The 16,015-nt window shown below is 44.0% G+C and overlaps 1 protein-coding gene across 1 annotated transcript; it reads left to right on the top strand.

Moving 5' to 3' along the window:
• Positions 1–3,263: 3,263 nt before the first annotated feature.
• Positions 3,264–16,007, top strand: RNF113A (ring finger protein 113A). Its single transcript, XM_053361833.1, has 10 exons — positions 3,264–3,402; positions 5,063–5,139; positions 5,225–5,329; positions 6,091–6,198; positions 6,646–6,755; positions 8,376–8,482; positions 8,596–8,685; positions 10,387–10,480; positions 11,195–11,301; positions 15,858–16,007. The coding sequence occupies exons 1-10, from the start codon at positions 3,303–3,305 to the stop codon at positions 15,989–15,991; spliced, it is 1,032 nt and encodes a 343-aa protein (XP_053217808.1). The 5' UTR covers positions 3,264–3,302; the 3' UTR covers positions 15,992–16,007.
• The last annotated feature ends 8 nt before the right edge of the window (positions 16,008–16,015 follow it).

Here is a 16,015-nt window from a genome sequence, read left to right as displayed (position 1 = left end):
CCCCATGTTTCTGTTATTTGTTCACTTTGCTTTCCAGAGGTTTCATAGAGATTTCACTAAAGGAGTTGTATCTGTTCTGAGAATTGCAAAGATATTTTTTCTCCCATGGTACTGGTTCAACGTAGTACTTGGGATGGGTGATTCTAGGAAAGGAGGAAATGGACCTGCACTCCTGTTATGCTAAATCTGCCCAAACAAGAACTTTTGCCTTTTTTTCTTTGAGGCATGGCTCATCTTTTATTTTTGAAGCAGACGGATGAGATGGGTGGAAAGGCAAGTGAGCTTTTAACTAGGAGGTTGTCTTAAAAAGTGAATCCAGATAACTTCCAGCCTAAATCTAGCATTCAACTGCATTCAGAAGCCCTATGTTCCATTAATGTGCATGCAGCCAAACTGTGTTTTTTAAAAAGTTTTTTTAAAACACATATTAAAACAAATCAAATATTTCATATAGCATAAGATCTAAGTTAGAAAAAGCTGGAACACCTGTCTTTATGCTGCAGCCTGCATCTGTCTACGGACAACTCTCATTTCTGCCCCAGTGGCCGGAAAAAAGAGAGAGTAATATAGATCTATCGAAACTGGTTTACATAGTCTCTGTATTATAAGTCCAGAGTTTATTGCACCAGCATATTCCCCCAAGGTAACCATAAAAGACAAGAGTTCATGTCCATCCTTCATACAGAAATCTGAAAATATTTAAATGGTTGAAATATAATTTGAGAAAATGAAAAACTGTGCTCTGAGAACCCAAATAGTAAATCACTACCATAGTTTGCACTTAGATATATAATATACAACCTTTCTGAGCTTGCCCCTACCCGAACTCCAAGCGGGGCAAATTTCCAGGGAATTCAGGCACTTACCCAGGGTTCAATTTCCTTTGGAATGAGGCACATAAAGACTGCAATGTCTTTAGGATATATGGTTTACTGACACATCTATACAACCTGAGCCTAAGCTGGAGGGGTTCACAGCACTAACATGCAAAGAGGTATTGCTTCTAGAATAGTCACAGGCTTGGATTCTAGCAGAAATCAGGCATGACTCTGACCCCCAGCTTCTGCCTGCAGCCTGCTCTCACCTCTCTCTCACACTAGATTATTTCCTTTCTCACTACCAGACAGGCAGGGGAGGGAGGCCCACCCATTTGTCAGAGGGCGCCATCACTTATTTTGTTATACTAATGGTTTTCTTCTCTGGCGATCACTCATAGCCGAGTAAGATTGTCTTCCATGAACACAGTTTTAAGAGTGAGTCCATGACTGTGGAGGCCAATTCTGGATCCACACGTCCTTCCACAGTGGGCACGTAGGTTTCCAGGTGTTGATCACGGTGAGGGTTTGCCAAGCGTGCCTTCCTCTTAGTACATTTCTCCCTTTCATCCTGAGTTCTAACGGTGGCCCTTAATTCTAACGATGGCCCTTAATTGGCAACTTCCTGCGGCAGCTAGACTGGGGACTGGGAGTGGCCGCCGAGACCACATAACACCGGTCCTGAAAGACCTCCATTGTCTCCTAGTACATTTCTGGGCACAATTCAAAGTGTTGGTGCTGACCTTTAAAGCCCTAAATGGCCTCGGCCCAGTATACCTGAAGGAGCGTCTCCACTCCCATCGTTCTGCCCGGACACGGAGGTCCAGCTCCGAGGGCCTTCTGGTGGTTCCCTCACTGCAAGAAGTGAAGTTACAGGGAACCAGGCCTTCTCGGTAGTGGCACCTGCCCTGTGGAACGCCCTCCCATCAGATGTCAAAGAAATAAAAAACTATCTGACTTTTAGAAGACATCTGAAGGCAGCCCTGTTTAGGGAAGTTTTTTTAATGTTTGATGCTTTATCATGTTTTTAATAATCTGTTGGGAGCCGTCCAGAGTGGCTGGGGAGGCCCGGTCAGATGGGCGGGGTACAAGTATTATTATTATTATTATTATTATTATTATTATTATTATTATTACAATGATGGCCATTTTGTCACAAACAAACTTGCCCAACCAGTTGAACAATGGAATCCCCCATTAGATTTTAACCCTTGCTGGATCCAGGAACCCAGGAATTAGAAGAGGCTCAGGCATTATACAGACTACCCCCCAAGCTCACAGCAATACTTAAAAGAAGCAAATCTTATAAAAGTAGAACAGTGTGTTATCTCTAGCTGCTCTAGGGTCCCTTCAGGAACAAATAGCGGGAGCCCTTCTTGCCTGAGCTCCCTCGCTTCTGCCTCCCCTCCGAGCTCACAGGGCAGGTTGGGGCTGTGAGGTGGCTGAGAATGGGGCACTTAAGCAGAAGCGGTTTTAGGGTAGCGCAACCAGTTTGGCTGCACTGGGCACTAGCGCCACTGGGTGTGCTGCGCCAATGATGTAGAATGGAGTGCGAGAGGAGGGGGTGCCAAATTTTAGCATCACACAGGGCGCTGCAAATATTTGAGAGCGCAAAGTCCACCTGTGATTTACGGCAGCCCTGTAAGGTAGTCGGTTGTTACTGTTGCAAACTATTAAGAGGGAGCACAGGCTGGCTTGGATTTCCATCCCTCTTCCCCGCGAAATAAAGAATGCAGCAGTCCACTTAAATTGTCTGCCCCACCCTGATTCAGCACTCAGTTGCATGCCAGAAAGCTTTTGCTCCATCAGTCAGTATGAGATGCGTTGCACAATCATAACCATAATCATAGTAATAATAATTGTTGTCCCACCTTTTCCCCTGACAGGGCTCAAGGCGGCTTCCAGATAAAAATAGGAACAGCTAAAAACATAGAAAAAACGATAATAAAAAATAAGCATTGATAGAATTAAAACTATAAAGAGATAGATATACTGTTGACTTGGATAGCTCAGTCGGTAGAGCATGAGACTCTTAATATCAGGGTTAAGAAGATCTGTTAAAAACCCAACCATAAAAATAATTACAATAAAAACATGTTCAAATGTTCGAAAACATCAGAACGACTGCATTTCTCCCACATGACCCATAGTTCAAAGGAGCAGGGAATCGTGTATTTATTGCTAAGTGGGGGGTAAGGAAGGACCCCGCCCCCCCGATCACAGCAAGCCTTAAAATCGTTAAGGTAGAGGAGAAGCGGGAAGGATCCCGAAGCGAACTCGGAAGCTCTCAGTTACGTGCGAGTCTACATTAAAAAATCATAACAATCACATTCCACTACGTCACAACGATAGAGCTGACGAGCGGTAGAGCGCCGCCTCACTGTCCGTACGCCCAGGTAGAATTTTGGCCGATTGGCCGCTGTCCGGGAGGAGGTGGCTAGAGAGGTATCTCAGCTCTTCCGCTTCCGGTGAGGCTTCGTACTTACGATGGCGGCCCCTCAGCCCGTTTGCAGCTTCCTCTTCAAGAAGCGTCGCCCCGCGCCCGGGAGGGGCCAGCGCAAAAGGCCGGGCAGCGACCAGGAGCCCGGTGAGAGACCCATCCGGTCGGCGCTGGGGGTGGGTGGACCAAGGGGCGGCAGTTAGGCTAAGTTTCCTTGTTGTCATGATGGGGCTGCCATTGAAAAGTGCTCGGAGAACTGTTTTTATTGCAATTATTTGCATGGTATATACGTGTGTCACACACGCACACAATTTTTATCAGTGTTTGCTTTTTTAATGATTGCCTTGTTTTTTTACTTGTTGAATTCTTTTATCTTTCGCGGGGCAGCCCAAAGCAACTTAACCGACCAAAACAAAGGGACAAACATCCCCTCAAACACATATACTCTACAGTGTGATAGGAATTTTATGGTCTTAGATATATGGCAACGTTCATAACCACACGTACATAGATCAGCACAGGAAAGCCAACCTGGAACCATTTTGATTCCTAAACTGAGCAAATGTTTCTCTGCATGGTCAAAATGGAAAAGCCTCCCCATTGTCTCTTCCTTCACAAATCCTGTCTTAATCTGTGTTTGAATAAGGGTGTGAGCCTTATCATTACAAAAGACTGCCCAGGCTCCCCAAGAAATCCAATCAAGTAACCTGCCAGACAGGAAATAAACAAAGCGACAGGAGAAAACAACATGCAAATGTTCTGTTTTAGACCGCCTTATCTGAGGGGTGGACTTAGGTTACACCCCTTCTGTGATGAATGCATAATGTTTCTGGGGGTGGTCTTGATCTAGAGGATGGGAATTTCAAAAGTCTTTATAAGCCCTTGCACAGCATTTTTGGGGGTCCTCTTCCTCTCCTGCTTGTGAGGGGAGTACCCTGTTGCAACAGATCAATAAAGATCAAGCTTACTAGCTGCTTTGCTTCTCAATATTCTCTGGTTGGCCTCTGTTATTTTCTCCTACCAATAGGGAACCGATGTAAGGACTCTATATGGGCTCTTGGATACCCCATAAGGGAAAAGGGCATATTTTTATTTACAACAACAGATACATTAAAAACCAAGGGGAAAACGTAATACGTTCAGAAAAACACCAGACCGGCTTCTAAATAGTGTTTTGTAGGTTGTAATTGTCTTGTCCATTATGTCCATGTTAAAAATAGTTCTAGTCCCCACCTTCCACACATCCATGTACCTGTGGTTCGTTTATTTTGGTTTTATTTTATGTCTCTTGTGTGTTCAACAGTGATCTATAATTGTATATGGACTATGTATATTGTCACCAGATCCTATTGGATAACATTGCTATTTGCATAATCTCCTATAACCTTTTTTTTTTAAGAATTAATGAAAAATATATATAGTTATTGGGAGTTTTAGCAGCTGCTGAAATTTTATCTCCTGCACAACTATTAAAGGTGCAGTACTGCTCGTAGTTACTCCCCCTGGCAGTATAAGAGAGGTGTGTACTTGTGTGTGTTTTCTTTCTGTCTCTGGCATAGAAGAGTAGGATATTCTTCGCCATAGGAAAAAGAGCTAGCAGGCTTCTTCGGAACCTGTTGTTTAGGAACAAAAGTAAGCCATTGCCTCTTGAATAAAGCAGCTGGCTACCTTTGTTCATAGGAACATAAACTTATTGCAGTGGGAGGACCGTGTAGCCAAACAACGGATGTCTTTCATGGGAGATGCAGCCTGCCAATATTCATCTGTTTTAGTACTTTGATGATGCTTGTGTCCATCCACCCAACAGGGAGCAGCAGCGATGAAGGCAGCACAGTGGTCAGGAAGGAGAGACGCAAGGAAGTTTCCAACCCCATGATTCAGAAGGTGATGCAGTTTCCCCAAGTGCCCATGAATATGTCACCTCTTGAATGTTTCTTAGTTAACGCCCACTGATTTTTCCATCTTCTAGACCAAGAAAAGTGTGAAAGACCATACCTCATACGCGTCCAGCAGTAGCGATGACGAGGGCAAGTCTAAAAGAATTGGAGTTGCATATAAGTCTACAAGATCTGCGGTACGAGTGTTTAAAGTGTGCGAAACCAACATTAGGTGATGCACAGCTTATTGGCAAGAGTTTCTGATGCCAAGCACTTGAATAATAGCAAGTAAAATTGCAAGGGTGGGTGTGTGAATCTCTGCCATGGCTTCCCTGCTGGCATCTGTCCTTTTTGACAATGGAGTGCCTCTTTGGGAGTGAGGTCAAGCTGTTGGAAGGTTGCAACACCTGTTGTGGCTGTAGAGACTGATGCAGGAGAGACATGTTTTGTTGCAGCTGGGGCAGGTGAAGGTGTCCAGTTATGCTGCTACAGATGCACCATGGCATTTCTTCTCTCTGCGCTTTTCCCAGCGGTCATTCGTCCTGTGCCAGTAGCTGATTTCACAGCTTCCATGTTCCTTAACTGCAATATATAGCTATTAACTGGTGGCCTTTGTACACATCTGCACATTTTTATAGTTCTATGAAGTAACCCAGGGATGGTATGTACTTGCCTTTGTAGGTTATCCCAGTGACAGGCTCATAAGGTGCAGCAGCAATTGGCTCCACCCTCTCCCAAGCACTACTTTACTCTGGTTAGGGGTGCTTGGGTTAATAATAATAATAATAATAATATCAGGTCCTCCAAGTCTGAAGTCTGGCAAACCCCAGCATTAGAGAGAGCATGCATCTGTTTGAATGAATCACTAGAATAACCGCTAATTCCAGTAACAGTCTAATGCTAGCTTAGTATTGTTCATTTCCCATGTTGCCCTGCTAATAACATTCTTGTATCTTAGAAACCTGTGGGTCCGGAGGACATGGGCGCAACAGCTATATATGAGCTGGACACAGAGAAAGAGAAAGATGCACAAGCCATTTTTGAACGCAGCCAGCAAATACAGAAGGTGAGTATCTTTACCATTTAAAGGTTCCTTCCTTTACTACAAGTTTTCATACACCTTCAAGAAATGGACAAGAGTTTCTTAGTGGCATTTCTCATTTTTATTTTGCACCTCTTCCTTATTTCCCCCCAAGAGACTGCTTGGGGGGAAATAAGGAAGAGGTGCAAAATAAAAATAATAATCTTTCTGGCCACTTGTATCACAGCCATCCTCTTCCTATTCCCTTCACAGATTTCCTCCTCCAGGTACATCACATATTTATTTATTTTTAAATATTCAGTACTATTCTTGTTTCTGTTTCCTGCTGCTGTCTGGTCTCATCTCTGTTCTGTATTTCGCCAGTGCTCTTCTTAGCCGCTGCTTCAAGCTGGTTTCATGTGAGCAAGCTGCTGCTCTGGTGTCAACCAAGCTGTTTTGCTGATGTGGTTTTTCCTCCCTGTCACTGTTCAGGAACTTGAAGGGAAGGAAGATGATAAGATTTACCGTGGGATCAATAATTACCAAAAGTATGTGAAGCCAAAGGATACGTCCATGGGCAATGCTTCCTCAGGCATGGTAAGGTAAGGCAGGAAAGCATGAAACTTATCCTCAAAGAAAAACATTTTGCAGCACGGTGGCTCTGTGAATTTTGTGCCTCAGAAAAATCCAGCTGGCTGATTTTTCTAACATTGCATTTTTTCAAATACAAATCCTGCTCCTATTTCTAAGTTGCTTATGGTGTTGAGAAATTCTCAGCTTAACTGCACATACATGATTTAATTTGTATGGCACTTTTCCATTGTTAAAACGATGCTCAAGGCAGCTTACAACATGAAAAAATTACTTAATTACAAATAACAAAAACAGTCATAATAAATAAAATTCAGAAAAAAGTACACAACCAAATTGAAGAGTTTCCACATTAAATCATAAGAAGATCTAAAAAGAGAGGTACAAAAAATATCAGTAACAGCAACAACCCCGCTCCCATCAAAGCCCAACTAAACAGCTCCTCAACCCAAGAATCTGATCAACACCTCAGCTTTTGTAGCTGAAGTCAGTCAGGGCCCCACCCTCCCAGGCCAGGTGGGAAAAGGTATGCAAGGCAGGGAGCAAGTCTCCCAGGACTCACAGCCAAGATGTATACATAAATAAAAACATCTTGAAGGTCCCAGGCCACAGAGAAGTTAGGCTGGCCTCAACTAGAGCCAGGGCTTTTTCGACTGTGGCTCCGACCTTGTGGAACACTCTGTCACAAGAGACTACGGCCCTGCGGGACTTGACATCTTTCCGCAGGGCCTGCAAGACAGAGCTGTTCTGCCAGGCCTTTGGCCAGGGCACAGCCTGACTCCCTCCCTCGGCAATCTTCGCGGAGCTCTGGCCCAATGGTGGCCAGTGGCTTGAATTTAATTAATTTTATAATGAATGATTTTAGAGTGTTGTTTGTGTTGTACTTTTGTATTGTTTTATTGTTGTTAGCCGCCCTGAGCCCAGCTTCGGCTGGGGAGGGCGGGATATAAATAAAATTTATTATTATTATTATTATTATTATTATTATTATTATTATTATTATTACAGTGGTACCTCGGGTTAAGTACTTAATTCGTTCCGGAGGTCCATTCTTAACCTGAAACTGTTCTTAACCTGAAGCACCACTTTAGCTAATGGGGCCTCCTGCTGCTGCTGCACCACCGGAACACGATTTCTGTTCTCATCCTGAAGCAAAGTTCTTAACCCGAGGTACTATTTCTGGGTTAGAGGAGTCTGTAACCTGAAGCGTGTGTAACCCGAAGCGTATGTAACCCGAGGTACTACTGCAGTTGTTCTTCATGGATTTGCAGTATTGTGGTGAGTCAACATGCCTATCTCTCTGCATCCCAGAATGCTCTCTTCGTTCTAAGAAGTACATGCAGTTGACATGACAGCAATAAATACCACCAAAATATAGCAGGATGACCGAAACAGATTTCCTGAAAATTCCAGATTTTTTAAAAAGCCAGTGTTAAAGAAAAACAGGTTTTGAAATATCACGTGAAGCCACCTTTCTATCAGATTTGTTCTTCAAATCTTCCTACTTAAAAAAACCTCACCATTCCCCATCTAACTACCACTTGAACCTCTCCTTGACCTTCAGCACAACTTCTTATCTCCTCCTGCGTACAGAACACTTACAGCTGTTTTAAGGCCTTTCTTCATTTCAGGAAGGGACCCATACGAGCCCCAGAGCATCTCAGGGCCACTGTGAGATGGGACTACCAACCTGACATCTGCAAGGATTACAAGGAAACTGGGTTTTGTGGATTTGGAGGTAAATGGCTGTTTCATATACTCTCCTAATAGCGGATCTGTGTGACCTGCTTAAGATTGTGCAGAAATCACTGACAAATGCTCACACGTTGTATTGGTTTGCTTTTCCGATAGACAGCTGCAAATTCCTCCATGACCGATCGGACTACAAGCACGGCTGGCAGATTGAACGAGAATTGGATGAGGGACGCTATGGAGTTAATGGTATGTTGAGCAATCCTTGTTCTCTTGCCTGAAGTTGTTCAGCTTAAGATGTTTGAATGAGGGACTAGGAAATAGGCCTTTCAGATTTGCATGGCACAAAATTTAGAGGTGTAGAGGGCAAGATCGATACTATCTTTGGGCTGCATTGGAGAATAAACTAGGTGCATGACATCTAAGCCTTAATTAGAGACAAATTTCGAAGCTTTATTGTTAAATTCTATCAAGTATGCTTACGTGTTTTGTCTAACTTTGATACTGATTTTGAGGACATTGGGGAAATTATCCCTCAGGGATCAGCCTTCCTGAACTGCTTTGTCCTCAGCACTTGTTTGCTTTCCTCCTAGAACTTTGGTATAAAACAAGGCTGGGGAACCTGATGGCTGGGTTTGATGGGAAGTTAGGCGCCTTTCTGGGTTGCCCAACCACTGCCACAGTGTCCTTTCTCTTGGCAGATCAAAATGAGCAGATGACAGCAAAGGTTGCAAGGTTTCTAGCTGGGGCAATCAGAATAAGTTCCACTATTTGGCTATTGATTCAAAACCCTAAAATGTATTTTATATAATTCACTTTTTATTTCTATTCTTTGTATATAGTATTGTTTTTTTATTGCTATGGCTGATGGCTGACGCAAATAAAGATTCATTCATTCAAGTTGGGTGCCCAACACCAGGAGAAAGCATAACAGAACAGCCACTTCTAGTTCAAAAGATCTTCAAAAGATTAAAAAGTAAATGGATAAATGAGGGTCAGGCAGCCTTTTAACTTGTTTGGATGATTTAGCATACATTAAGTGTTGCTATGCAGAGAGATGGGTAAGTCACTTTGAAGGAGTGTTTAGGGGTATCTGGGACAAGTGATATTTGCAGTCAGAATTAGCAAGCAATACCAGACTACAAAGGTAAGGGGGCATAGTAAGCTAAGTATTTGTTTTTCTCCTTTTGATCTGCAAGCTTTTCAGTCACCGCTCAAGTTTTAACTGATGCTTTCCTGATGTTTCAAACTGCATGTGAGAGATTAAATCGGAAAAAGTGAGGAACAATCTATGTATTGTAGTAGCAGCTATCTTTCTTCTTTGAATGAAAAGATTATAGCAGTTGTTTTGAACTGGTGCAAGTTTCTTGTAAGATCATTTAGTTGATTAAAAGTGCAAAGACTGCAATACAGCTGGCTTCCTTTCTGTGTTGCCTTCCTGCTACTTGTTGGTACTTAGTCATGGCTGTGGTGCTGTTCAGATGGGCAATTTGCAGAGTTCTCCTTAAGATCCATTAAGGCTCATGGGTCACGAGTTGCCTTCTCTTTGTACAACCCCCACTTAGATCTTTGTGGGGCCTCTTCTGTTGTAAAAACTTGGAAGATATTCAGTAGGATTGTGCTTTTATGATAGCCTGTGAGAGTACTGGGAACCAGGCATCTGCCTAGTTAAACTGCTGGAGCAAAGGCACCCCTCCTTTCTCTGTCTGTTAATAGAAAAGGGTGGGCGGGAGGGAGGAGAACAAGAGCAGATGGTTTGAGTGGGCAGTTTAATAAGCTCATTAAACCTAATATTTTCATCCTATGTGCTGGGGGCTTCAAAGGAGCCTAGATGTTGAAGACTTGCCTATTCTTGGCAATATAGCTTCCTACACAGGGTGGGCAGGAGATAAGTCACATCCCGTTATAGTTAGCAGCAGAACCAAGCAAATACTTCTTTCTTTTGAGCAGATGATGAAAACTACGAGGTGAGCAGTGATGACGAAGAACTGCCTTTCAAGTGCTTCATTTGCAGAAGCTCCTTCAAGAATCCTGTGGTGACCAAGTAAGATGGCTGGAGGATCCAGACGCTCCTTTTGTTTAAACTTGGAAGCCTTCCACATACAGCTAGGCAGGGGACTTTAAAAATAAAATAAGAAATGTGGCAATGACACACAGTGAGGATCTTGGCTGGGGTGCCAGCATTCTGCAATTCTATAAAAGTGCAGGAAAAAACAACACTTCTTTGTATTGGGGCATGGAGTTAAAAGGTAAAGGGACCCCTGACCATTAGGTGCAGTCGTGACCGACTCTGGGGTGGCGGCACTCATCTCGCTTTATTGGCCGAGGGAGCCGGCATACAGCTTCCAGGTCATGTGGCGAACCAGAGCAGTGCACGGAAACGCCGTTTACCTTCCCGCCGGAGCGGTACCTATTTATCTACTTGCACGTTGACGTGCTTTCGAACTGCTAGGTTGGCAGGAGCTGGCACTGAGCAACAGGAGCTCACCCCGTCGCGGGGATTTGAACCGCCAACCTTCTGATTGGCAAGTCCTAGGCTCTGTGGTTTAACCCTCAGCACCACCTGCGTCCCTAGGGGCATGGAGTTAACATCCTGCAAACTCCGTTGGCATCAACCAGTCACAATAGCGGTGTTCTCAGTGTACGACTGTTTGAAGTTGAGACAAAATCAACCTCAAAAAGTGGGGCAAAAATGTAAAATAAGACATTCTGCTAGAAAGCTGCTGGAGCTGACTATCTTTGCTTTATTCTTTTTCAGGTGTAAACATTACTTCTGTGAGAGATGTGCCCTGCAGCATTATCGGAAGTCTCAGCGATGTTACGTATGTGACAAGCAAACAAATGGTGTCTTCAACCCAGCCAAAGGTACTCTAGCCTGTGCTGGATTATGTCACATTGTGGGGGCGTGCAGCGTAGAAAGGTCTATTATTCTGATTGTGCTACAGCGAAATTACATGTTGGATGAACCAGAGGCCATTTAGAAGTTTTGTAATGGATAGGCATTATGCAAAATATCCCAGGTAATGGCAGAGGCGTCCACATTAATCCCTCAACAGAAAATAAACAGGTTAGCAGCCCCTCAGGTTCCCTGGTTCTAAGCTGAAAGTCGGGGCAGTGAACCACCTTTGACTGCAGGGCCAGATTCCAAAGGGGCCACCCTTCCGTGAGCCACTTTGATAGATGGGTGGCCTCCCCAGTCTGTCAATCCCTTGGCATCAGGTGTTTTCAACTTCAGGCTGCACTTTGCAAAGAAAAAAAACCAGGAATGCATTCCTGAGTCATGCTTTGCAACCATGGCTTTAATTTGGCGCATTTCGAATTTGGGGCCACTCTCTGCTGCCATGCAGGGTGCCAGATTCAAAAAGCACCAAATTCCAGCCGCAAAGCATGATTATTCATTTGCAGCCATGACTTAAGGTTCCCTGCACTTTGTGTCAGGCACAAGGAAAAGTGTGATTTGCCCAAAACAGACTTGTGGGCCTAATTAGGTTCTCTACCACCGCTGCGAGTTATCCCTTTAAATGTTATTGCTGCAACTAAAGTGAGATGTTTTTCAACATCGCTGCCACCTGCCTCACACTTAAACGATCTGTCCTGATCCAGAGGGAATCAATGACAGAACTGGGAAGGTCAGATAGAAATTCTCCTGTAAAAAACCAATCTGTCCTGAGCAAGTAACCTTTGAGGCAGACCAGTGTTCCAAGTGGGGTGGTGCGTGTACTGGACTTGGCTATTTGCCCACTTCAAAGGGGAACTTTATCCCAAAGTAGGATTTCATAATATGCTCTTCCCTTTGGAAGGAAGTTAGAATCATAGAATCATAGAGTTGGAAGAGACCACAAGGGCCATCGAGTCCAACCCCCTGTCAAGCAGGAAACACCATCAGAGCACTCCTAACATATGGTTGTCAAGCCTCTGCTTAAAGACCTCCAAAGAAGGCGACTCCACCACACTCCTTGGCAGCAAATTCCACTGTCGAACAGCTCTTACTGTCAGGAAGTTCTTCCTAATGTTTAGGTGGAATCTTCTTTCCTGCAGTTTGGATCCATTGCTCCGTGTCCGCTTCTCTGGAGCAACAGAAAACAACCTTTCTCCCTCCTCTATGTGACATCCTTTTATATATTTGAACGTGGCTATCATATCACCCCTTAACCTCCTTTTCTCCAGGCTAAACATGCCCAGCTCCCTTAGCCGTTCCTCATAAGGCATCGTTTCCAGGCCTTTGACCATTTTGGTTGCCCTCCTCTGGACACATTCCAGTTTGTCAGTGTCCTCCTTGAACTGTGGCGCCCAGAACTGGACACAGTACTCCAGGTGAGGTCTGACCAGAGCAGAATACAGTGGCACTATTACTTCCCTTGATCTAGATGCTATACTCCTATTGATGCAGCCCAAAATTGCATTGGCTTTTTAAGCTGCCGCGTCACACTGTTGGCTCATGTCAAGTTTGTGGTCAACCAAGACTCCTAGATCCTTTTCACATGTACTGCTCTCAAGCCAGGTGTCACCCATCTTGTATTTGTGCCTCTCATTTTTTTTGCCCAAGTGCAATACTTTACATTTCTCCCTGTTAAAATTCATCTTGTTTGTTTTGGCCCAGTTCTCCAATCTGTCAAAGTCGTTTTGAAGTGTGATCCTGTCCTCTGGGGTGTTAGCCACCCCTCCCAGTTTGGTGTCATCTGCAAATTTGATCAGGATGCCCTTGAGTCCATCATCCAAGTCGTTGATAAAGATGTTGAATAAGACCGGGCCCAAGACAGAACCCTGTGGCACCCCACTAGTCACTCTTCTCCAGGATGAAGAGGAACCATTGATGAGCACCCTTTGGGTTCGGTCAGTCAGCCAGTTACAAATCCACTGAGTGGTAGCAAAGTCAAGACTGCATTTTACCAGCTTCTTTACAAGAATATCATGGGGCACCTTGTCAAATGCCTTGCTGAAATCAAGGTAGGCTACATCCACTGCGTTCGCTTCATCTACCAGGCTTGTAATTCTGTCAAAAAACGAGATCAGGTTAGTCTGACATGACTTAATTTTCAGAAATCCATGCTGACTATTGGTGATCACAGCATTCCTTTCTAGGTGCTCACAGACTGTTTGCTTAATGATCTGCTCCAGAATCTTCCCTGGTATTGATGTCAGACTGACTGGGCGGTAATTATTTGGGTCCTCTCTTTTCCCCTTTTTGAAAATGGGGACAACATTTGCCCTCCTCCAGTCTGCCGGGACTTCGCCTGTTCTCCAGGAATTCTCAAAGATGACTGCCAGTGGTTCTGAGATCACATCTGCCAGTTCTTTTAATACTCTTGGATGCAGTTCATCTGGCCCTGGAGACTTGAATACATCTAAACTAGCCAAGTATTCTTGTACTATCTCCTTAGTTATTCTGGGTTGTGTTTCCTCTGCTGAATCATTTGCTCCAAATTCTTCAGGTTGGGCATTGTTTTCTTTATCGGAGAAGACTGAAGCAAAGAAGGCATTGAGGAGTTCAGCCCTTTCTGTGTCCCCTGTTTGCATTTCACCATCTTCTCCTCTGAGTGACCCCACTGTTTCTTTGTTCTTCCTTTTGCTACGGACATACCCATAAAAGCCTTTTTTGTTGCTTTTAACCTCTCTAGCAAGCCTGAGTTCATTCTGTGCTTTAGCTTTTCTGACTTTGTGTCTACACATGCTGGCTATTTGTTTGAATTCCTCTTTGGTGGTTTCCCCCCTTTTCCATTTTTTGTACACATCCTTTTTTAATCTTAACTCAGTTAAAAATTCTTTAGATAGCCACCTTGGCTTCTTTAGGCACCTTCCATGTTTCCGCCTCATTGGTATTGCCTGAAGTTGTGCTTTTACTATCTCCCTCTTAACAAACTCCCAGCCATCATGAACTCCCTTTCCTTTTAGTATTACTCTCCATGGGATCTCACCCAGCACTTCCCTAAGTTTTATGAAGTCGGCTTTCTTAAAGTCAAGAAATTGAGTCCTAGTATGCTTGGCTGCTCCTTTCCGCTGTATAGTAAACTTCAGAAGAGCATGATCACTCGCGCCTAATGATCCTTCCACTTCTACCCCACTAACCAGGTCATCAACATTGGTTAGGACCAGATCTAAAATGGCTGTTCCTCTTGTTGCTTCTCCCACTTTCTGGACAATGAAGTTGTCTGCAAGGCCAGTGAGGAATCTGTTTGACTTTTTGCTCTTGGCTGAGTTTGACATCCAACAAATATCCGGGTAATTGAAGTCCCCCATTACTACTATCTCCCTTCCTTTTGCATGCTTGGCCATCTGTTCCAGGAAGGTATCATCTATGTCCTCCCTTTGGCTTGGGGATCTATAGTAAACTCCCACAATGAGGTCACTGTTATTCTTCTCTCCCTTAATTTTGACCCAAATGGCTCTCACTTTGGCTTTGAGGTTCTAAATCTTGGATCTCTTCACAGGTATACACATCCCTGACATATAACGCCACTCCTCCTCCTTTCTTGTCTGGTCTGTTTCTCTGAAATAGATTGTATCCCTCCATTATTACATTCCAATCGTGGGACTTATCCCACCAGGTTTCAGTGATGCCTATTATGTCATATTTAGTTTGCTGTACCAAGAGCTCAAGTTCATCTTGTTTATTTCCCATGCTTTGTGCATTAGTGTACAGACATTGAAGTCCATTAATCATTCCCCCGTGTCTCTTATTTAAGGATTTTTTCCTCCCACCACTAGGTCTGCGTGCTGTTTGCTCCATTTGGTCTATGACATTTAGATGATCATCTTCATCAATTGATAGACTCCTACCTTCAGGAGCACTGTCTCCCTCCCCCACATTAGTCAGTTTAAAGCCCTCCTGATGAGGTTTCTGAGATTTTTGGCAAAAACATTCCTCCCAACTGTTGTGAGGTGCAGCCCATCGCTTGCCAGAAGTCCATCTTCAAGAAACTGCAGTCCGTGATCTAAGAATCCAAACCGTTCCTGTTTACACCATTTGCGAAGCCAGCTGTTCACTTCCACTATTTTTCGCTCTCTCCCTGGGCCACGTCGTTGTTTCTCAACAAGTTCTACAAACTTCTCAAGAGGTAGCTCCCCCACCACAGTAGTTTGTCTTGGCAGTAAGTGTTTTTCAACAGATGCCTCACCCTGAAGGGTGGAGGTGGAGAGAAACCAGAGGCTCTTACTGTAAATTTTGCCCTCAAAAATGAATTTAAATATTTGTAACTAATTAAAATAAGGCCTCTAGGGCTGAGGAAAACCTGCCTATCCTGTTGGAAGCAAAAGAGCACTCTAGGTAGTGTTGCTTCTCCCATCTGTCTTGTCATCCTGTGGGTTGGAATTATTTATATTCAGTGTGTGAACACCAAAGAAAGTAGTTTTCCAGTCATTTTTTGTGACTTGGGCCTTTTGTGTTTGGAATCTTCACTCATATTTGGTCTTCTGTTTTCTAGAGCTGATAACAAAGCTGGAAAAACGCAAGACTGAAGAGGGACTCCCAGATGATGTGGAAGAGCCAGTGACATTGCTCAGCCCTCATTCTCCACCCCCCTCCCTGCCTTCAGAAACTAGTTCTGTGGCTGAATAAATAACTTATACACAAATGAGTTGG

This window comes from Podarcis raffonei, chromosome 13 (genome assembly GCF_027172205.1).
Source record: "Podarcis raffonei isolate rPodRaf1 chromosome 13, rPodRaf1.pri, whole genome shotgun sequence".
Taxonomy (NCBI): Eukaryota; Metazoa; Chordata; class Lepidosauria; order Squamata; family Lacertidae; genus Podarcis; species Podarcis raffonei.
This window is presented reverse-complemented; position numbering and strand designations above follow the sequence as displayed.

Coding starts and splice junctions, on each gene's coding strand:
- RNF113A (XM_053361833.1), top strand. CDS start 3,303: ATGGCGGCCCCTCAGCCCGTTTGCAGCTTCCTCTTCAAGAAGCGTCGC. Junction 5,140..5,224: donor CCAACCCCATGATTCAGAAG/GTGATGCAGTTT, acceptor TCCATCTTCTAG/ACCAAGAAAAGTGTGAAAGA. Junction 10,481..11,194: donor AAGAATCCTGTGGTGACCAA/GTAAGATGGCTG, acceptor ATTCTTTTTCAG/GTGTAAACATTACTTCTGTG.